Source organism: Delphinapterus leucas, chromosome 2 (assembly GCF_059928025.1).
Source record: "Delphinapterus leucas isolate spDelLeu-1000000601 "Yukka" chromosome 2, BTC_Dleu_Yukka2, whole genome shotgun sequence".
Lineage (NCBI taxonomy): Eukaryota > Metazoa > Chordata > Mammalia > Artiodactyla > Monodontidae > Delphinapterus > Delphinapterus leucas.
The window spans coordinates 78,592,499-78,615,071 of NC_143130.1; the positions used below are offsets into that span (position 1 = coordinate 78,592,499).

Here is a 22,573-nt window from a genome sequence, read left to right on the forward strand (position 1 = left end):
TATAACATACTTTACCATCATTTTCAGTACTGTCACTTTTTTTTTTTCCTATTGAAATCCTAGCCACCAGGGGAAATGTCAAAACAAGGGCACATATAATTACGCTCTAAGTAAAGCATGTTACAGAAACCCCTCTTTGACAAAATAATACAAGAAGCATCTAAAAAATTTAATTGGTTTGATTCAATGAGGTTTTTATTCCACATTTTAAATTTTAAAGTGAAAATAACTATTTAGGAGTATCTGCTGACTATTCCTTTGCTTTAGATGAGTAAATTGCTGACCTCTTATCTTAAAGATCAGTATAGCTATTTTTCAGTTATCTGTAGAAATAGAGTACTGAAGTGAAATTTGTCACGGTATAACCTCCACTGCAATGCATTTTTCACCAAAATGAAATTATTTTTACTATATCTTTTGTCAAAACCAACTCTAGTGAAAGAATTAATATGCAAGTGACCAAGAGACACCAAACAAAAGGGAAAAAGTGACAGAAGGATCCATACACACAAGATACAGCTTCCCTGATGTACAAGGAGAAACTCTAATCTTCCTAGTTTCCCTACAATATTGTTCAGACCTATTCATAAATACCCTCACCAGTTCTTAGAATACCACTCTGAATTGTAGAGGCAAACAAATGCACAGGAGAGAGATGTCATTTGTCCAAGGTTAAATGACAAGAAATGGACAAAAGTAAAATAATTCAAGGCTTAAAAAAAAAAACAATTTAAGATTCTTTTCAGAGTGAAAGGGTTTCTTTCTCACCCTACTTGTTTTGTCTCACCAACACGACCAAACACTACTGTTTTGTATGAAAAAATAACCTGGTTCACATTGACATGAAAATTTTTACTAAAAAACATATAGTAATGAAATATCAAAATGTAGATTTTTCACCCTAATAAAACCAAGTAAAACCAGTATTATAAAACTTCTATGTAATACCTTAATCACATACTAACATTTGAAAGCAATGACACAAAAAACAAAAATGGGAAAGGAAATGGAACCTTAGCTTATCTTTTCCCCAGTCTGTTCTTTTTGGTTGAAGAGGTCCCTAAAACAAGAAAATTAAACATAAAACACCAAATGAAATAAAGTTTGGATTAAGTCAGGTTCAAAAAGCTTTATGAACTATAAAATGAAGTTTATGTCAGCTGGCATCTTACCACCCCAGCGAGTTCTAAATTCATACTGCACATAAACCAAGAAACAGGAAAGCATGCAATACAATGGAATCACCCCACACTACAAACATGAACAAATTAAATGAATACCCTATACTTCCTGGCATTTTTTAAACGTTAAAACTTAGACGTGCGTTAAGAACTTATCTGTAAAGATCTACTATAACCTATTTAACAACTATGGTGACAAACCTCTATTTCTGCAGCATAGAACAAATATTTCCAACTACAACATTGTTACTGACTCTGATAAATTCTCTAAAAACAGTAACAAAAATATCAAGCTTCTTTTTTAATGACCAACCAGCCAACTCTATACAAAATCTGACGGGTCTGTATCTCAGCTGTTCTGCGGTCTACATTTCCTTGATCACAGAAGAAGGCAACTCCCTAACCGTCAGGGCTGACTTAGCGCCCTCCAACACCCCGGGTGCGGGTTACCTTCATCACTCCATTGTCAAATCGCACTCCCACGCCTCAGTCCTCAGCCCCCATCCTAAGACTCTAGGGAGAGTCGAAAAAGGGAAAGAAATCCCTTCACCCACAGCCCCTTACTGAGGGGGGTGGGTGTGTCTGTAGACAAATGCTTTGCTCAAACACAATTAAATCTTCTGCGGAGACCCAGACCCTAAGTCACTACGGAGCCAGCAATAACCGGCCGGTCGCCGACCCCAGCCTTCCGCGGCCGCAGCCCTTCCTCTTTCTCCCCTCCAGCCCGGCCCCTCCCCCGTTGCGCGCACGCGCGGCCTCCAATCGATCCCCTCCCCCCCGCCCTCCTCACCTTAATCATTAGCAACCCTCTTCCCAGGCTCCGGGAATCACTGGCCCAGGAAGGAAGACAGGAGATGTAAGGGGGGAAGAGGATGCGTCGAGAGTCAGTGATCCGCGCCTCGGATGTTGGCCTAATAGGCCCCTACAGTCAAGAGCAGCGTCTGTCACCGCCACCAAAACTGTACGAGCGGCAGCGCCTGGATCGGCCCAGCTGACCCGGCTTGAGTTCAGAATGCCTAATTTGGTCCCACGGGAACTCCTTCCCCGAAGCTGCGGGCGTTTCTATGCTGCGCAGACCGATCACCTCGCCACCGTCGCCGCCACTGCCGCTGCTCTCCGGCCGCCGCCGCCTAACCAATCCCTCCTCTACCGAGCGAGCACGACACTGGGGCCTTTACGACAGTTCGCAAAGTGAGAGCGCAGTAGCCTTCTCGCCTCCATTAACATCTGTTTGTTTCTGCGCTTGCTCAGATTCTCGTTTCTCACCGTGCCGCCCCCTCTTCCCCGAGCCTTCCCCTTCGAACTCGCTTGATCAGTCTGTTGGAGAAACCGAACGACGTCATAAAGCTCTTTATTTTACTTTCCTTGGTGAAATGCGGTCAGTATTTAAACAAAATGCTGAGTACGTCTTGGCTTTTTTCATAACTAAAAGTTACAACTAACCACAGAATTATTGACAGTACTTAAGGTAACAGACAAAAACATCGTGGTTTAGTGTCTTTCGCAGCAAATGATACTGAAATCATACTTGCCAATGACATGGAGATCATGGTACCTCACCGTTAAGGTGAATTTGCTTCCCAAATCAGATCAAAAGTGGTGATAGGTATCCTGGGAACTAACTGTACAATCACATACGCCTTCTTACTTATTTTATAAAAATCAGTAGATAGCAAATGCTTCATTACGTGCATTAGGAGGATGTAGGGGAAAAGGATGTAGGCTTTGGAATCAGTCAAACTTCCTTTCAAATCTCAGTGATGCCAGACTTAGAGAATGAATTTATGGTTAAGCGGGGGTGGGGGGTGGGAGTGGTGAATAGACTGGGAGTTTGGGATTGACATGTACACACTGCTATGTGTAAAATAGATAACCAACAAAGACCTACTGTATAGCACAGGGAACTTTGCTCAATATTCTGTAATCTAAACGGGAAAAGAATTTGAAAAAGAATTCTAAAAATTAAAAAAAAATCCCAGTGATGCCAATTAACAGCTAGCTGTCTAATTGATTAGACCTTTGTAAATCTGTTTCCAGAAAGGAAGGATGGGAGAGAAGGAGGAAGGGAGAGAGAGAGGGAGAAAAGAAAAGAAAGAAAATGTCAATTATACCTCAATTTTAAAAAATAAAATAAAAGCATATTTAAAAATAAAAGCATATTTAAAAAAATAAAATAAAAGCATATTTAAAAATAAAATAAAAGCATTTTAGTTAAAATAAAAGCATATTTAAAACCTCAGTTTCTTCCTCTATAAACTGAGGTAACATCATTTCTCTCAAAGGGTTCTTGTGAAATTAAGACAGTTCACATAACGCTTCAAGCATTACTTACCAATTAAGTGTTCAATAAACATTAATTCCCTCCCTTTGTCATCAGCTTGTCTTTCTCAATACCCTTTCCTTTGTTCGTTCATGTTCTCCATATTGTTCAGTGAAGAAAATATTTTAAAATGATAATAAACAAGAAAGGGTAGCAGATTGTGTGGGGAGACCAGAAGAGCATTGGACTAGGATTTTTCCTCAATCCTCCTATTTTCTCACCTAAATAAAAAATTCTTCCTCAACTATCTTATCTACTGCCATGGTTTTAACTGTTATCAACTTATGACTTCATAAAGCCATGTATTTCCAGACCGAACCATTTCTCTAAAGCTCTTGACCTATGCTCTTCAAAAAGGTAGACACTAGCCACATGTAGCTGTTGAGCACTTGAAATGTGGCTAGTACAAACTGAGAAGTGCTGTGAAATCTATACATCCAATTTCAAAGATACAACACAAAAAATTATTAAAATCTCAATAACTTTTAATATTGATTACATGTTGAAATAATAATTTGGCTATATTGGGTTAAATCGATGGTTCTCAAACAGGGGCGATTTGGTACCGTCTCCTCCCCCCGAGACATTTAACAATATCTGGAGACATTTTTGGTTGTCACAACTTGTGTGAGGAGGGAGCTATTGGCAACTACTAACAAGAGGCCAGGGATGCTCTAAACATCCTAAAATTCACAGGATAGCCCTACACAACAAAGAATTCTCTGGCACAAAATGTTAATAGTGCAGTCAACAAATCCAAGGTTAAGTAAAATATACTATTAAAATTAAATTAACCTATTTCTTTTACTTTTTAAAATATGGCTACCAGAAAATTTTAAATTACATTTGCAACTCACATTATACTTCTGTTGGACAGCATTGACTGGGATCTAGACCCACATGGCTGTTTACTGTATATGTCATTTCCACTTTAATGTGGCACAGGCATTTCCAACATATCGTGTCCAAAATAAATAAATGAATGTACATATACGGTGTTTAAACTCCATCCATCTCAGTCTTCCCTGTCTCAATCAATAGGACCAAGTTATCTAACTAGGAACATAATGGTCATCTTTGATAACTCTTCCTCACGCCCTACCTCTAATTAGTCAATAAGTCCTTCCAATTCTGCCAGTGAGATATCTCATATATTGAAAATCGACCCATTCCTCTCTGTACTCTGCACCAGTCCAGGTCTTTAGTATATTTAGAACTACTCATTTATCAAGTACTTACTATGTGCTAGACATTGTGCTGCACATTGTGAGTACTAGGTACATAACCACTGCTTTACTTGAAATATTTTACAAGACCCAGAAAGCAAACCCACAATTTACACTGTAATGTGGAAAGTAAAGGACGATACACTCATGTTCTGAGAACACGAAGATGAAACACTGTAGTCAAACCAAGAGAAGATGAAACACTGTAGTCAAACATTAAACCAAAATTTAATGTTTAAATTTTGCAACATGAATGAAGACAGCTAAATAAAGCAAATAGGGCATTGCAGGCAGAAAGATCAGCACATGCTAAGCTACAGAATCCTCTAGTTGAAACAGCATGAAACAAATTCTTTACTAGGATTGACTGAATGTGTCATGCAAGGAAACTATCAAAAGATGAGGGAAGGGCTTCCCTGGTGGCGCAGTGATTGAGAGTCCGCCTGCTGATGCAGGGGACACGGGTTCGTGCCCCGGTCCGGAAAGATCCCACATGCCGCGGAGCAGCTGGGCCCGTGAGCCATGGCCGCTGAGCCTGCGCAAAGATGAGGGAAGCAAAGTAGATAGAAATATATTAAGTAAGGTTTTTGCTAGGATAAGGAATTTGAACTATTTTATATTTAAAACTATGAGAAGCTATTAAAGGAAATCAATCAGAGGAATAAAAATCAGATTTGACTGTTAGAGACACCATTATATAAGCAGAGTAGAGGATAGATTGGAGAAGGGCAAGAGAAGAGGGGCAAAGACCAGTTGGAATTGCAGGTAAAAAGTGATGAGGGTAGTAGAAATGGGAGTAAGAAGCAAGGGACAGATACAGAAGATAAGAAGATTGAATAACTAAGTGGTTATAGGAGGTGAAGGAGGAGAATCTCAGAGGCTTCCAGATTTATGGTAAGTGGTTGGGTGGTGGCACCATCCAGGAAAGAGACACAGGCTTGAAAAACCCAACTTTGAGGGTTTGGAACTTTCAATTGCATGGGATAGGGGAGGAGGTTGAGAGAAAGGAAAGTATTACTTCTTTTGGGGGCAAGTTGAGTTTGAGATATCTAACATTTATCCAAAGTGGAGATTCCAGTTAAGCTGTTCACCATATGTGTCTGAAGCTTAGGAGAGAGGTCTGCGCTGAAGACAGAGATTTGGACTCATTAACTTATATGTGATAGCCAAAACAATGGTTTTGATGAGGTCACACAGAGCGTAAATGAGAGGAGACAGATACCTGGGGAAGTCTGGTATTTTAATAGTTGAAGAATGAAAAGGAGTCCCAGAAGGATATGGATGGGCCAGAACAAAGGGAGAAACAGGTAACGAACAGGACCAGTGAGAAAAAAGTTTCAATAATGAAGTGAGTAATGAAGGGTATGTTTGGCAGTATGGAGATCTGTAAGTAGGAGCAGTTTCGGCAACTGGTCTACATTTTAGAACACAGGTTCTCAACTGGGGTTGATTTTGACCCCCAGGGGTTATCTGACAGTGTCTGGAGATATTTCTGGTTATTACAACTAGGTAGATGTTACTGGCATCTAGCAGTTTGAAGCAAGGGCTGTTGCTAAATATCCTACACAGGACAGCGCCCCCAGCAAAGAATTATTCGACTCAAAATGCCAATAATATTCCAACTGAGAAGTCCTGGTTTAGAAAGGACGGAACAGTGTAGTTATACAAGGATCAGTACTTTGTCATGAAATTGGTAGTAAATGGAAAAAGAAAGACATATCAAGCAGGATATGGAATTTTTAAAAGGCAGAGACTTGAATCCTATTGGTATATTGACGGGAACAGAGCCCGCTGAGAAAGAGAGGTGAATGATCATGGGAATAAAGAAATGCTCAATGGAAGCAGAGGAAATGGGATTCAAAGGTCAGATGGAAGAATTAGCCTTAGATAGGAGAAGGGCTAGTCCTTTCACTGAAGCAGCTGGGGAGAAGGAGGAAGTGATTGTATAAATGAATTAAGTTTGTTAGCTTCAGGGGGCAAACAAACTCAGGCTTGCTCATTGAATGGCCTTGATATCTCTGTAAAATGTGAGGTAAGGCCATCTACTAAGACATCAGGTTTGGAAATGGCTTGGTGGAGAGTAATGAGAAGAGGTAGATTTAAAAAAATCAGAATAGTTACTAACATGATGGCAGGGCAGACAGTAGATGGGCAACAAATCAAAGCCAGGAAGCCCAGAGCAGAAAAGGGGTGAGACTGAAAGGACAGGTGCCACGGGTTGTATTTAGGGGAATAATAGCAGATTATAGGGGTGGGAGATATCTCTCATCTGAATTACACACAATAGTTTCCTGATTTCTATGTTTCTACTCTACGAGCATCACCCCACCACTCCCAAATCCACCTTCAACCACTACCAGAGTATGGCAGAAACTGAGACACTAAGTTAAAATTCTTCAGTGATCCTCCATCACCTTCAGGATAAAATCCAAAATCCTTAGCTTGGCAAATAAAGCTCTTCAAAATCGAGATTCTCCAGAGCCATTTCATACCACCTCTTTCTACAATCCTACTCCTTGCTCCCACTTAGACTTCAGCAGACTTCTCAAACTCCTTGCATTCTCTAGAAAACGTATACTGTTCCAAAATCTTCCTGGCTTTGCACCTGCTATTCCTTCTGTGCAAATACCCTCGCCCTCCCCCCCACCCCTGCTTCATCTGCTTAGCAAACGCTCATCCATTCCTCAAAGCCCTCCTCCTTGAAGCATTTCCATACCTCTCTCCTCCCACTCCCACAAAAGACCTAATAATTACTCTGACTTTTGTACTCTCTTCAATCTTTGTATATACTTCTATTAGAAGTATTATAATTATTTATATACATACCTGTCTGTTCCAAAAACTAAGATCAAAAAAATATATATATAATGTCCTTCTCTCTTTAGTAGAAAAATATCACTCAAAAATATTTACTGAACTTACTGAATAAGAATATTGGGGTTCTACAGACTTGTGGCTGCCAAGGGGGTGTGGGGTTGGGGGAGGGATGGATTGGGGGTTTGGGATTAGCAGATGCAAACTATTATACATGGAATGGATAAATAACAAGATCCTACTGTATAGCACAGGGAACTATAGTCAATCAATATCCTGTGATAAACCATAAAGGAAAAGAATATGAAAAAGAGTGTGTGTGTGTATGTACGTATATATATATATATATATATAAATAACTGAACCACTTTTCTGTACAGCAGAAATTCACACACAACATTGCAAATCAACTATACTTCAACAAAAACTAATATGTAAAAAATGGATAACTAATAACAACCTGCTATATAAAAAAATAAAATTTAAAAATTAAAAAAAAGATTGGGGTTCTAGTCTTAATTCTGCACTAAGAAAACAGAAATTCTTAGTCTTAATCAAATCACTTGAACTCTTCCAAAAATTAATTTTACTTACTGTGAAAAGATCAGGGCTATTCAACATATAGTCCAAACCAAATTCTGCCTGCTGGAAACTGCAGCAAAGTAATGTTTACCAAATTAGTCTGCACACGTGGGCCAGTAGTGCCTAACTATCTGGGAGACAAGAATTTAAGAAGCTTGTTCTAAACATGGAAATACTGAGCTGTATTAATGGATCACCTGCAATAAATGGGAAAAAAGGAAATTTTCTACAAATTATCGAAGTCATAGGGAAAGACTTGTATGCCCACCAACCATTGCATAAATACTATAATTCTATAACGTTTGCAAGTGAGAGTATGCTTATGTGGTCAGCTTTGTGAGCTCTGGAAGAAAATGAAACAAAGATTGGGGATTTGATGCAATGAAGGGATTTGGGGAACTTGTTGAAAATATTTACTAAAATATTTCCTCAGATGAAAAGTTTGGGGAAGAATTAAAAGGATCTAAGAAGTGCACTGGTCAGAACACTTAGTGATTCACAACATTTTACTTTCTTATTGATGTACCAAGGTCTCACTGGAACTTGAAACTAAAAGGAAAATTTTATAGATTCCACAACACTGCTGATTTAGTTGAGGCAAGGCAGGTCCTCATTAAAATTTTATATATATAATTTGATTTCAGACTATAAGATTGCAAACAGAGACTGTGTTTAGCTTGAAGATTACAATCTTTATTATACGTACAGAGAGTGACAGAGAAAAACAGAAGCAGAAAGTGAGGAGTCGTTAGGCACAGCACTTATTTCCTACTGCTAAACTGCTTTGAAGTCAACGAAATCATTTTGAAAAATTGAGGAGCTCTTTGGTGGAATGATAACATCAAAAGATAGGATAATTTTCATGAATATATATCACTTTTTAAAGTTTCTCTGATTGTCTTTGGAATATAACCTTCAAGGTATATTTGAATTGTCAAGCACTAATACTATCCGTGTGGCTCAGTTTTTGAAAAACAGAAGTAACAAATTATGGACTAACAAGGAGACACACAGTATGCCTGGAATTTGGTAGACAAGCATTTGAAACTTCCAGTATCCTGAAATATTTCTGGCTATCTGGCCAAATTCTGGGCATGCTTGAGGCCACGTGGTCCTGTGAAAGTATATTTTTAAAATAAAACTGTAGAAAAATAAAAGAGAAAGCCACCATTCACCTATGGTTATGTAAGCCTAGCATCACACTGAGGTTTCCAGATTGATTGACAACTGTTCTAAGAATAGTTTAGTCTGTTAATTACTAGTATTTTCATACACTTTGTCAAAATTGGTCACAGGCTTACCAATTAACTTTTACAATAAGTTGTTTTAACTCCTTTTAGAATGTTTTTGCAATTTTTTAAAAAAATTTTTGTTTATTATTTATTGATTTATTTATATTTTTATTTTTGGCTGCATCGGGTCTTAGTTGCGGCACGTGGGATCTTTGCTGAGGCACGCGGGATCTTTCCTTTTGGCGTGAGGGCTTCTCTCTAGTTGTGGCATGCAGTTTTCTCTTCTGCAGTTGTGGCGCACGGGCTCCAGAGCGTGTGGGGCCTGTAGTTTGCAGCACACGGGCTCTCTAGTTGAGGCACTCAGGCTCCGTAGTTGTGGTGCGCGGGCTTAGTTGCCCCGTGGCATGTGGGATCCTAGTTCCCTGACCAGGGATCAAGCCCGGGTCCCCTGCACTGGAAGGTGGATTCTTTACCACTGGACCACTAGGGAAGTCCCCTGCAATGTTTTTAAAAACCATAATTTCTAAAGGGTTCACTTCTGTAAGCAGTAAACAAAACTTTAAAAGTTTAAGATCATTAAAAAGTTAGTCTTATACTCTCCAAAGTCCCTTAAAGCTCTAACATTTCATGATTTGCTTCAAACCTAATAAGATTTATGTGAATGCTGTGAATATTACAGTTTCAAGCGTGATTTACAGACTGGTAAATTATTTGCAAATTCAGAACAGGAAGTTAAGATGTTTCTATGTACTAGCTTGTTATTTATAGATTATGTAAAGTTTTCCAAAAGCACTAAATGTTTCCCTAAACTATATTAGTATTTATTTAATTGCTTAACATGTATCTTGACGATGATTTTGGATTATAGAATTGTAAACAGAGATTGTGTTTTGTTTAGTTTATAGATTGTACAAATATATCAGTACATTTAAAATACTGATATACTCGGGGAATATTCAAAAGGAAGGATATAGAAGAAGAAAAGAGAATGAAATGAAACTCTATGTAATAAGAGGAAATTTTAAAAATATCTAACAACTTGAATCTGAATGCCATTAGTACTCAGGACTTCTGATAAGATTTTAATTATTTTTAACTTTTGATAGAGCATAAGTCACTATTAACACTACTGTTTCAGAAATCTGGAAAGATTGGAGATTTTAGTTTTAGATCTTTACTTTGAAATTTAACTCAAAAATTTTAAGTTGTGAAAATATAAATTGGTCAAAGTTGATGATAACCAAACTCTGAAAATGTATTTATTTGGATTATAAGGATAAATAAAATGTTTCTACCCTGAACCCTTCAAACACTAATTTAGGATTGAGTTAAACTAGGAAAGAGTGCCACCTACTGAATCAAAATTATTTAAACACCTCAACATTAATTTCATTTTCAGAACATCTGAAGTTCTAGCATCAAAGCTGTACATTTTAGAGAATCTTCATACAGAAAATACCCTCTGAAAAATTATTCAACTAAATATTTCCTTCTAGTAGAAGAATAGCAGACTGGTCATGTGTGTTTATCGTGCCCGACATCACCCGACAAACGACAAAGGAATCAAAATGGTACAAACCCAAAACAACAAGAGAGTGGGAGCGTGTCATAAGCAAGCAAGTTATTCCACCAAATATCTGAAATGAGATACAGAACAGGTGACTGCTGAGGCAGAGTGAAGAAGCTACACCATGAAATACTACCAGAGGGGCTGTACCAATTAGGAAGCTGATACGCTTTGCAGAACACACCAGAGGCTAAAGACTCAGGCCAAAGACAAGGAAGGCCAAGGAAAAATATTTAGAAATTAAAAAGAGATTAATTGTAAGCCTGTATGTGTCATGGTCAAACCTCTCCACGCCTCTCTTCACCACATAAAGAATGTATAGCATCTAGGATTTGAAGTTCTAGGCTAAAAACAAGGGCAGGGAGTTCTGGAAAAACAAAAAAGAAGGAGGAGAAGAAAAGAAAACAAACAGATTGAACTAGTTGAGATCTAGAACGGCTGGTGTGACAGCCCACACTAAATACTTCAATTGGAATACTAATAGGTCCCACCTGCCAACACCTGCCTGGCAGTAGACATCATCCTTTTACACATTTAGTTCTTACACTACATAATTTTAAGACATTTAGTTTTTATACTACATAATTTAAAAATATTTATTGAAAACCAAGATATGCCAGGTATTTGAGGAAAACTTGTAATGTGAAAGGGACCAACCTAACATTAAAAGAAACTGCAGAGAGTAGAGACAATTTAACATAGGGAAGGGGAAAATATTTTAACCCCACTAATATCCTCAGAAATTTTAAAAAAGTGACACTGCATCCTTATAACAGAAAAAGGATACTATGAAAAAAGCAAGAAAGAATGCTTGGAAATTAAAATGATGATTTCTGAAATTAAACTTCAATAGAAAGTTTGAAAGACAAGAGCAAGAAAATCTTCCAGGATGTAAGACAAAAAAGGAAAGGAATATGAGAGAAAAGGTAAGAGTTATAGAGGACCAATCCTAGAGGTAAAATATCCAGTAGAAGTTCCAGAAAGGGAGAACAAAGAATATGGAGAGAAGAAATTATGAAAGAAGTAATAAGAAAGTTCCCAAACTGAAGAAGATTTCTGAAGTTCTAAAATTGTTTATTCATTCATCTCTCGAGGGACACTCAGGTTGTTTCTACCTTTTGGCTACTGTGAATAATGCTGTTATGAGCATTCATGTACAAGTCTCTGTCTGAGTCCCTCTTTTCTATTCTTTTTGGTGTGTATGATTTCTATGAGTGGAAATGTTGTGTCACACCGTCACACTTAGCTTTTTGAGGAACCATTTTCCTCAAACTATTTTCCATAGTGGATGCACAATGTTATATTCCTATTAGCAAAATATGAGGGTTCCAATATCTCCATATCCTGGCCAACACTTATTATTGTTTGTCTTTTTTATTATAGTCATCCTAGTGGGTGTAAAGTGGCATCTCATTGTGGTCACACTGTTTTACTCTCTTAGTGATTACTTTAGAAATTCCTTAACTAAACCATATTTACTTAATAAAACCTAATACTGTGGGACTTCCCTGGTGGTGCAGTGGTTAAGAATCCACCTGCCAATGCAGGGGACACGGGTTCAATCCCTGGTCCAGGCAGATCCCACGTGCTGCAGAGCAACTAACCCCGCAAGCCACAACTACTGAGCCCGCGTGCCACAACTACTGAAGCCCACGCACCTGGAGCCCATGCTCCGCAACAAGAGAAGCCACCGCAATGAGAAGCCCGCACACCACAACGAAGAGTAGCCCCCCGCTCGCCAAAACTAAAGAAAGCCTGCGTTCAGCAACGAAGACCCAATGCAGCCAAAAATAAATAAATTAATTTTTTAAAAAACCTAATATTGTTACCTTTATTATCCTCCTGGGGAAGAATCTATAAACGGTGTAACAGCATTTACCACATACACCCCCAACATGCACACACATCACTTGTGATATTTTTGTCAGGTAGTATTGTAATTCTATATCATTTAAATGCCACACTGTTATTTCTTCACACCCCCTACTTTCACAGTCAATGTGATTTAGATTTATTCTCATAATTATCATTTTCTTTGGTCTCTATCAATTTCTGCATCTGATCTTTCATGCAAGATGATTTTCTTTCTGCATGATGAACCACTTATAGAATATTCTTTAAAGCTTATCTCCTGTTGGCAATATCTCTTATTTTTCTCAAAAATGTATTAATTTTACCCTCTTTATTGAATTATATCTAGAGGGGTAGTTGTTTTCTTACAGCACCTTAGAGGTAACATTTCACTGCCTTCTGAAGCTCTTGTCATTGAGATGTCAGTGTTGGGTTTAACTGTAGCTTCTTCGAACTTAACATCTTTTTTTTGTGTGTGGCTGTTTTAAGATTTTTATCTCTTTTTGTTTGTTTGTTTGTTTGTTTTTCCTTTGGCTGCGTTGGGACTTTGTTGCTGCGCACAGGTTTTCTCTAGTTTCGGTGAGCAGGGGATACTCTTCGTTGCAGTGCATGGGCTTTCTCTAGTTGCGGTGGCTTCTCTTGTAGCAGAGCACGGGCTCTAGGCGTGTGGGCTTTAGTAGGAGGAGCACGCAGGCTCAGTAGCTGTGGCTCGCGGGTCCTAGAGCGCAGGCTCAGTAGTTGTGGTGCACGGGATTAGTGGCTCCGTGGCATGTGGGAATCTTCCTGAACCAGGGATCAAACCCGTGTCCCCTGCATTGGCAGGTGGATTCTTAACCACTGCACCACCAGGGAAGTCCTTTATCTCGTCTTGATTTGCTGAAGTTTTATTTTTATGTGTTTAGTTAAGGATTTATTTTTATTGGGCTTTGTAGGGATTCTTGAATCAGATTATTAACGATCATCTCTTCAAAATATTGCCTCAGATCCATTCTCTCTCTTTTTCTTCTGGGACTTCAGTTGAACACGTTAGGTCTCCTCACTGTATCTGATATATACCTCTCTCCCTTTATACTGTATTACCTATTTTTTAATTTCTCCTTGCTTCATTCTGCATAGTTTCTTCTGAAATTTATTTGAGTCACCTAATTTGCTCTTCATCTGTGACTAACCCACTAATCAAAATTTTTTAAATTTGGTATTAAATTTTCACTTCCGGATTTCATTCTCCCCCCTACATCTGTCATGTCACTTTTTTATAGTTTACAGTTCCCTGCTAAAATTTTCAAGTTTGATTTTATCCCTTGAATGCAATAACCATAGTTTTGCTTTATTTTGTTTTTTTTTTTTAGTTTAGTTTAGTTTTGCTTTGTTTTTATCTGCACCTCATAATTCCAATTTCCAGAGTCCCTGTAAATCTTTTTCTGCTATTTGTTTTTCCTGCTGGTTCTAATTCATGGCATCTTTTGTCTCTTTGTGTGCCTCTTTATCTTTAATTATTTTCAGAATCCTGGGCTTGAAATTTTATTACAGACATCATCCTAGATCTGTTCCCATGCAAAGGGGTTTGGTATGTATCGGCCAGATGCTCAAGGTGGTCAGCAGTGCCAGACCAAGATGTGGTTTGCTGCCTCACCACGTGATGTGAAGGGAGACAGCAATCCATATCCTCTCCCCCAGAGTATAGACGTGTCATGGCCCTAGCACAAAGTTGGTGAACTCCATCTACCAGTCCTCATTCCTTCAGCCCAGCAAGGCTTCCATAAGTGCAGCTTAGTCTTTCATCTGCCTTCTTAGGATTGGTGTACATACCTAGGACCAAAGTGCTCCTGAAACTAATGTAATGTTATGTGTCAATTATACTTCAATTTGTTTTAAACATCTTTATTGGAGTATAATTGCTTTACAATGGTGTGTTAGTTTCTGCTTTATAGCAAAGTGAATCAGCTATACATATACATATATCCCCATATCTCCTCTCTCTTGCGTCTCCTTCCCACCCTCCCTATCCCACCCCTCTAGGTGGTCACAAAGCACCGAGCTGATCTCCCTGTGCTATGCAGCTGCTTCCCACTAGCTATCTATTTTACTTTATTTTTTAACATCTTTATTGGAGTATAATTGCTTTACAATGTTGTGTTACTTTCTGCTGTATGACAAAGTGAATCAGCTATACATATACATATATCCCCGTATCTCCTCCCTTTGCAGCTCCCTCCTACCCTCCCTATCCCACCCCTCTAGGTGGTCACAAAGCACTGAGCTGATCTCCCTTGTGCTATGTGGCTGCTTCCCACTAGCTATCTATTTTACATTTGGTAGTATATATAAGTCCATGCCAATCTCTCACTTCGTCCCAGCTTACCCTTCCCCCTCCCCGTGTCCTCAAGGCCATTCTCTATGTCTGCATCTCTATTCCTGTCCTGCCCCTAGATTCTAAAAAAAAAAAAAAGTGCTCCTAAATGGCTTATGTCTTTGGACCCCTAACCTCTCCCATATCTTGCCTTGTAATTATTCGCTATAATATTAAATGTTTCATGATTTTTTTTTAAATTTACTTTTTAATTTGGTTGTGCTGGGTCTTAGTTGCAGCAGGCGGGCTCTTTAGTTGCGACTCGTGGACTCTTAGTTGTGGCATGTATGTTGGATCTAGTTCCCTGACCAGGGATCAAACCCAGGCCCCCTGCATTGGGAGCACAGAGTCTTAAACACTTTGCCACCAGGGAAGTTCCCTTTTTAATGATTTTTAAGAAGACTTTATAGCTTATCTATCTTTTTAAGTTACATTCAGTGGGAAGGTAGGTAAAATTTATTTAGTTTACCATAATTTAAAGCCAAGTAACCTGCCTTCAAGTTTTAGTCTCTGGGGTTTCCGTTTAGTTCTCACTGTATGTCACTCTCTCCCTAAGTAATCTTATATGCTACTTCATGTATAAGCTGATATTTCAAAATTTTATATCTTTGTCCACATATTTCTTCTGAGCATCAGATATATATGTTCAACTGCCTATTCTACATCTCCACTTGAGTGTCCCACAGGAACACCCAAACCCAACATATATAGAATTGGATCTGCATCTATATGTCAGTGATTCCAGTCCATATAAATAACATATGTATTCCAGTAATATGTATATTATTTCATTCAATTTCTAAATCTTCCAGCTAGGCATTATCACCAAAGTTTTAGTTTATATTTCCATGATCCCTAGGGAGATTGAATACTTTTCATTTGCTGTCATGCCAGATTTACGGAAAGAGAATCAGAGAGTATAAGTCATTTTCCATAATCTCTAACTCCACTGTGACCTTCTAAAGTCTAAGTCCTTTGTTTTACTCACGTTTGTATGAATGTTTGTTGAATAATTCAATTGAGTCGTAAAGGGTCTTAAGGATCATCTAGTTGAGTCATCCTATTTTCCACTAGAGAAAAATAAACCCTAGAGAGATCAAGTAGCTTTCGAATATCCCACATCAATTTAGTTAGTAGCAATAATCGATTCTGGTTTTTTCATCTAAGAGGTGCTATTGCCTTGAACTAATCATTAAGTGAAGTCAGCTTTATTCACATTTTAAATGAGACAATTATAGCTAAGACAGTTTAAATTACTTGTCCATGGCCAATATGAAGTGTGAAGCAGTACACAGAGACAAGATGTTTCACATTAAAAATATTTTTGTTGTTGGAGGAAGCATATTTTCCACTGCTTCACCTTTGGTTTATGCAACAAAACCTGTCTTAACAATGAGATAATGAACTTAGAAATGCAATCTAAAATTCTGAAACTATGACTTTTAAAATGTGAAATACTCACTAATGCCTTGCTATAAGTGCTACTTTAAATGAACCATATTTTATTATATTTACTTACGTGTTTAAACATTCCCAATCCTATTCTCTAATAGTATTTTCAAGAGCTTAACATGAACACAAGTAATATCAGGGTAGAAACCTAAATAGAATGAGACTTTAGATAAACAATGAAAAATAAATGAGGATAGGAAAATTTAGCCAGAGGTAATTATGCATAAATACATAGTGGAGAATCCTGGACAAATTCTAGATAAGAGCCACAAACCTAGCTTTAGATTCCTTTCAGCCAAAGGCAATAGGAAAATGCAGTCAGTTACAAGATTCACAAGTATCAATAAGGTAATATGCCTCAGAAGAAGAAATTTTCCTTACATTGAGACCTGAAAGAAATATTATTAAAGGGACACTGTGTGACAGTAAACAGCATTCTTAGTAACATGCCTGTAATGATTATCATGGTGAGTTTCATGAAGAGAAAGGAGCTGAGGAGACCTATACCACAGTGAGATCCTCCCATAGCTCTTTAAGAAATTATTATAAGTCTTAAAATTAGATAGTGTAAGTCCCCAAATTTGTTCCCTTTTTGAAAATTGTTTTGCTCTTCAAGGTCCTTTACATTTCCATATAACTTTGAGAATCAGTTTTCCAATTTCTACCAAAAATGTATGGGATTTTAGTTGGAACTGTGTTAAACCTATAGATCAGTTTGGATGTAAAGGACCTTATTATTATAAGGTAACAATAATCAAGACAATGTGGCAATCCTGTAAGGATAGATACACAGCTCAATGGAACACAAAGAGAGTTCAGTAATAGTTCAAAACATATATGTTCAGTTGATTTTCCATAATGTTGCCAAGGTAATTCAATGGGGCAATTAATGTAATAAAATGAACTTTGTTATCTCACACCATATACAAAAATTAACTCACAATGGATCAGAAGCTTAAGAGTTAAAACTATAGTACTTTCAGAAGAAAACATCAGGTAAAATCTTTGTGTCCTTTGGTTAGGCAACTATTTTTTAGATAAGATGTAAAAGCATTAATCATGAAAATAATGACAGACTGGACTTCCTAAAAGTTTAAAAGTCCTGTTCTTTGAAAATACTCCTAATAAAACTATGGTAGAAGCTAGAGAACAAGAGAAAATATCTGAAAGTCATATATCTAAAAGAGGACTTAGGGACTTACCTGCTGGCGCAGTGGTTAAGAATCTGCCTGCCAATGCAGGGCACGTGGGTTCAACCCCTGGTCTGGGAAGATTTCACATGTCGCGGAGCAACTAAGCCCATGAGCCACAACTACTGAGCCCGCAGACCTAGAGCCCGTGCTCCACAACAAGAGAAGCCACTGAAATGAGAAGCCTGGGCACCGCAACCAACAGTAGCCCCCGCTCGCCACAACTAGAGAAAGCCCATGCACAGCAACGAAGACCCAACGCAGCTTAAATGAATGAATGAATGAATGAATGAATGAATAAATAAAAGAAGACTTATATGGGACTTCCCTGGTAGTCCAGTGGTAAAGAATCCACCTTGCAATGCAGGACTCTGGTTCGATCCCTCATCTGAGAACTAAGATCCCACATGATGCGGGACAACTAAGCCCGCGTGCTGCGGCTAGAGAGCCCGCATGCCTCAAACTACAGAGCCCAAGCGTTGCAACTAGAGAGAAGCCCGTGCGCTGCGATGAAGAGCCTGCGTGCCACAACAAAAGATCTTGCATGCCACAACGAAGATTCCGTGTGCTGCAAGTAAGACCCGAAACGCCAAAAATAAATAAATTATTAAAAAGAAAATAAAAGAGGACTTATATGCATACTATTAAAAAAACTTTAAACCATAATAAAAAATAAGACAATGAACCCAATTTTTATTAATTTTATTTATTTATTTTTATATTTGTTTGGCCGCTCCACACGCAGGATCTTAGTTCCCCAGCCAGGGATCAAACCCGAGCCCCTTGCATTGGAAACATGGAGTCTTAACTACTGGACCACCAGGGAAGTCCCAATGAACCCAATTTTTAAAATGAGCAAAAGATTTGAACAGACACTTCACCATATATACAGATGGCAAATAAGCACATGAAAATGTATGCAAAATTATTAGGCGTTAGAGAAATGCAAATTAAAATGACAATAAAATGACACTACATATCTACTAGAATGGTTAAAATTTAAAAAGACTGAGCATATTAAGTGCTTATAAGAATTTAGAGCAACTGAAACCCTCAGATATTGCTGGTGGGGATGGAAAATGGCATATCTGGAAAACAGTTTGGTGGTTTCTCCGGAAGTTAAATATACAATCACCATATTACCTATTTCTAGGTACCTACTCAAGGAAAATGAGAACATATGTCTATACAAATACCTGTGTGTGAATGTTTATAGCAGCAGCTTTATTCATAATATTCAAAACAACTCAAATTCCCATCAATTGGTGCATGGATAAACAAATTATGGTACAACCACATAATGGAATCCTGCTCAGCCATTAAACAGAAGGATGTAATAATATATGCAAGAACATAGATGGAGCTCAACAGCATTAAGCTATGTAAAATAAGCCAAAACTAAAAGGTTTCATAGTATATGATTCCATTCATATGACAAGTTGGAAAAGGCAAACCAATGTGACAGAAGTTAGGTCAGTGGTTGCCAGCAACTGGGAATTCACCAACACTCGCTTCCAGGACTAGTGTGATTTCATCTCATATTTAAATATCTAATCCAGGAACTTCCCTGGTGGCGCAGTGGTTAAGAATCTGCCTGCCAGTGCAGGGGACATGGGTTCGATCCCTGATCCGGGAAGATCCCACATGCCTCAGAGCAACTAAGCCCATGCGCCACAACTACTGAGCCTGTGCTCTAGACCCCGCGTGCCACAACTACCGAGCCCGTGCGCCTAAAGCCAGTGCTCCGCAACAAGAGAAACCACTGCAATGAGAAGCCCGCACACTGCAATGAAGAGTAGTCCCCACTTGCCACAATTAGAGAAAGCCCATTCACAGCAACGAAGACACAACGCATCCAAAAATAAAATAAATAAATAAATATATTTATATAAAAAATAAATATCTAATCCATTTGGAATTCATCCTGGTGTTAGAAATGGATTCACTTTGGTTATTAAAAAACCCCAATTCTGATGAGACATTACTACATACCTATTAAAACAACTAACAGTTTTTAAGTGACAATACCAAATACTGGCAAGAATGTGGAAGAGCTGGTTGTCTCATAAATTGCTAGTGGGAATATAAAATGGTACAGCCACACCGGAAAAGTGTGACAGTTTATTAAAAAATGAAACATACTTACCACATACCTTTTCCTCCTCTAGTTTTCGATGCTCTTTTTAAATTAGGGATATTAACTTTTCATTTTTGACACAGCATTCACACTCCTGGGCATCTGTCCCAGGAAAATGACTGGAATCTACACACAAATCTTTACATAAGCGTAGAAAGCAGCTTATTTGTGATAGTTAAAGGCCAAAAGGTTTTTTTTTCAATAAGTGAGTGAGTAAACAAACTGTGGTACCTCCATACAATGGAATACTAAATAAAATAAATCTAAATAATATAAAAGAATAAAGGAACAAACTATTGGTATATGCAACATCTTAAATCTCAAGGGACTTATGCTGTGTAGAAAAAAAAGACCATTTCAATGATTCTATTTCTGTAACATTCTTCAAATAAATTATAGAAATGAAGAATAGATAAGTGGTTGCCAGGGATTAGGTTTGATGGGGGTGGGGGAGAGGAGTGGGTGTGCTACTAAAGTAGCAGCCCTAGGGAGATGTTTGTGGTAATAGAATAGTTCTGTATCTTGATTGTAGTGGTGGTTACATGAACCTGTGTATGATGAAATGGCATAGAATTATACACATGCATTGTACCAATATCAATTTCCTGATTCTGATATTGTGGTATAGTTACATAAGATGTAACCATCTAGAGAAACTGGATGAAGTGTATATGGGAACTCTATTATTTTTGTAACTCTCTTAACTGTATCTTCTGTTTTTTTTAAATAAATAAATATATATATTTATTTATTTATGGTTGTGTTGGGTCTTCGTTGCTGCATGTGGGCTTTCTCTAGTGTGGCGAGTGGGGTTGTTGCAGTGTGCGGGCTTCTCATCGCAGTGACTTCTCTTGTTTCAGAGCACAGGCTCTAAGCACGTGGGCTTCAGTAGTTGTCGCACGCAGGCTCAGTAGTTGTGGTTCCCGGGCTGTGGAGCATAGGCTCAGTAGTTGTGGCACATGGGCTTATTTGCCCTGTGGCATGTGGGATCTTCCCGGACCAGGGCTCGAACCCGTGTCTCCTGAATTGGCAGGTAGATTCTTAACCACTGTGTCACCAGGGAAGTCCCAATTGTATCTTCTGATGAGCAAAATTCTTAATTTTAATGTAGTCAAATATATCAATCTTTTCCTTTGCAGTTAGTGCTTTTTGTATCATTACAAATAATTTTTTTCCTAATCCAAGGTCATAATAATATTCTCCTAATATTATCTTTGAGGAGAGACAAATCTAAGGGCTAACCCTCATATCAAGCCTGCCTGTTTGAGCAGGGACATCAGTCTTCTCCTGCATGTGGACCTGGATTTACACCACTGGCTCCAGTGGTTCTCAGGTGTTTGGACTTGGATTGGAATTATGCCAATGGTTTTCCTGGGTGTAAAATCAGGAAATTTTCTTGATCTATAGATTTAAGAAGTCCAACAAAGCCCAAGTAGGATACGTTTTTTGAAAACAGACATGAAGATGCATGTCCAGATTGTAGATAGCAGATCTTGGGACTTCTCAGCTTCCATAATGATATGAGCCAAGTCTATATATGTCTATGTCTATGTCTAAGTCTATGTCTATGTCTATGTTTATCTCTGTCTCTATCTATATATATCCTATTGGTTCTATTTCTCTGGAGAACCCTGACAAACATCCAAATCTCAGAGTAATTACATTAAATGTTAATGCTTTAAATATTTCAGGTAAAAGAGATGATTGTCAGCCTCGATTAAAACAAAACCAAAACCAAAACCAATCATATGCTAGTTAGAAAAGCACATTTAAGGAACACACAAAAAAGGCTGAAGGCAAAACTTTGTAAACACTCACCAAGAGAAAGCTGGTATAGTATTAAAGGGAGAAAAACCCACTAAACATGAAAGGCTCATTTAATAATGACGAAGATATTAACAACTGTACTTCTGTATGCACCCAATAACAAAGCCTTAAAATATATAAATTAACATTTGACAGTTCTACAAAGAAAATCAACAAATCCACATTCTTGGTGGGGAATTTTTAACCCACCTCTCTCGGTAAATAATATAACAAGCAGAAAGAAAATCAGTAAGTACACAGAAGATTTGAACTATGTATTTGGTCAAGCATTCTGTTATCTTCAGAGGGAGCACGTATCTCATTTACTTCCTCTGTCATTACCAGAAGCTATACACTTTTCCACTAGGAGAAGGATATAATAATGGAACTATTGCCAACAGTAAATATGGAGGTCAAGCAAGGGTATTTCAAGATATAAAAGATTTCAAAGCCTACCTGAAAGTAAGAGTAAAGAACAAAGATGTTGGGCATGAAGATGGTAAGAAGAGACTAAGGTGTCTCCAGAAAAATGGAGTGAATGGTATAAATTGGGACCTAGCTTTAGGACAAAGGAAGAAAGCTCTTTTGGGGAATGCAAATAAACTTTGATGGAAAACAAGATGTTACATTTTAAAAAATGCAGTAGGTTTGGAATCCTCCTAGATCTTCCATTTACTAACTCTATGATCTTGGACTACTTATTGACATTTTTGAACCTCAGGTTTCTCTTTCCTAAAATAAGGATCATTCTATCTATCCCTATAAGGGTTAAATGTTTCTATTATTGGTTCTCAGAGCACTGTGTATTTCTCCTTCATTCCCCTAGCTACATTTGCAATTTTACATGTGCTTTTAAGATTGATTG

General features: G+C 38.0%; 1 protein-coding gene across 13 annotated transcripts in view; it reads right to left on the reverse strand.

The window, feature by feature from the left end:
• Nucleotides 1–2,335, reverse strand: part of RNF111 (ring finger protein 111) — an 80,550-nt gene extending 78,215 nt beyond the window's left edge. For 7 of the 13 annotated variants that reach the window (XM_022579642.3, XM_022579639.3, XM_089904669.1 and 4 more), the window contains exons 1-2: nucleotides 1,972–2,333; nucleotides 1,014–1,060 (exon numbers count right to left, since the gene is read on the reverse strand). In XM_022579642.3, coding sequence (XP_022435350.1) covers nucleotides 1,014–1,060; nucleotides 1,972–1,980 — 56 coding nt within the window. In that variant the 5' untranslated portion in view covers nucleotides 1,981–2,333. Of the gene's footprint in view, nucleotides 1–1,013; nucleotides 1,604–1,631; nucleotides 1,792–1,971 lie in introns of those variants that run through there. The other 6 variants (XM_022579643.3, XM_022579637.3, XM_089904619.1 and 3 more) reach the window with 6 other exon arrangements.
• Between the last annotated feature and the right edge of the window lie 20,238 nt (nucleotides 2,336–22,573).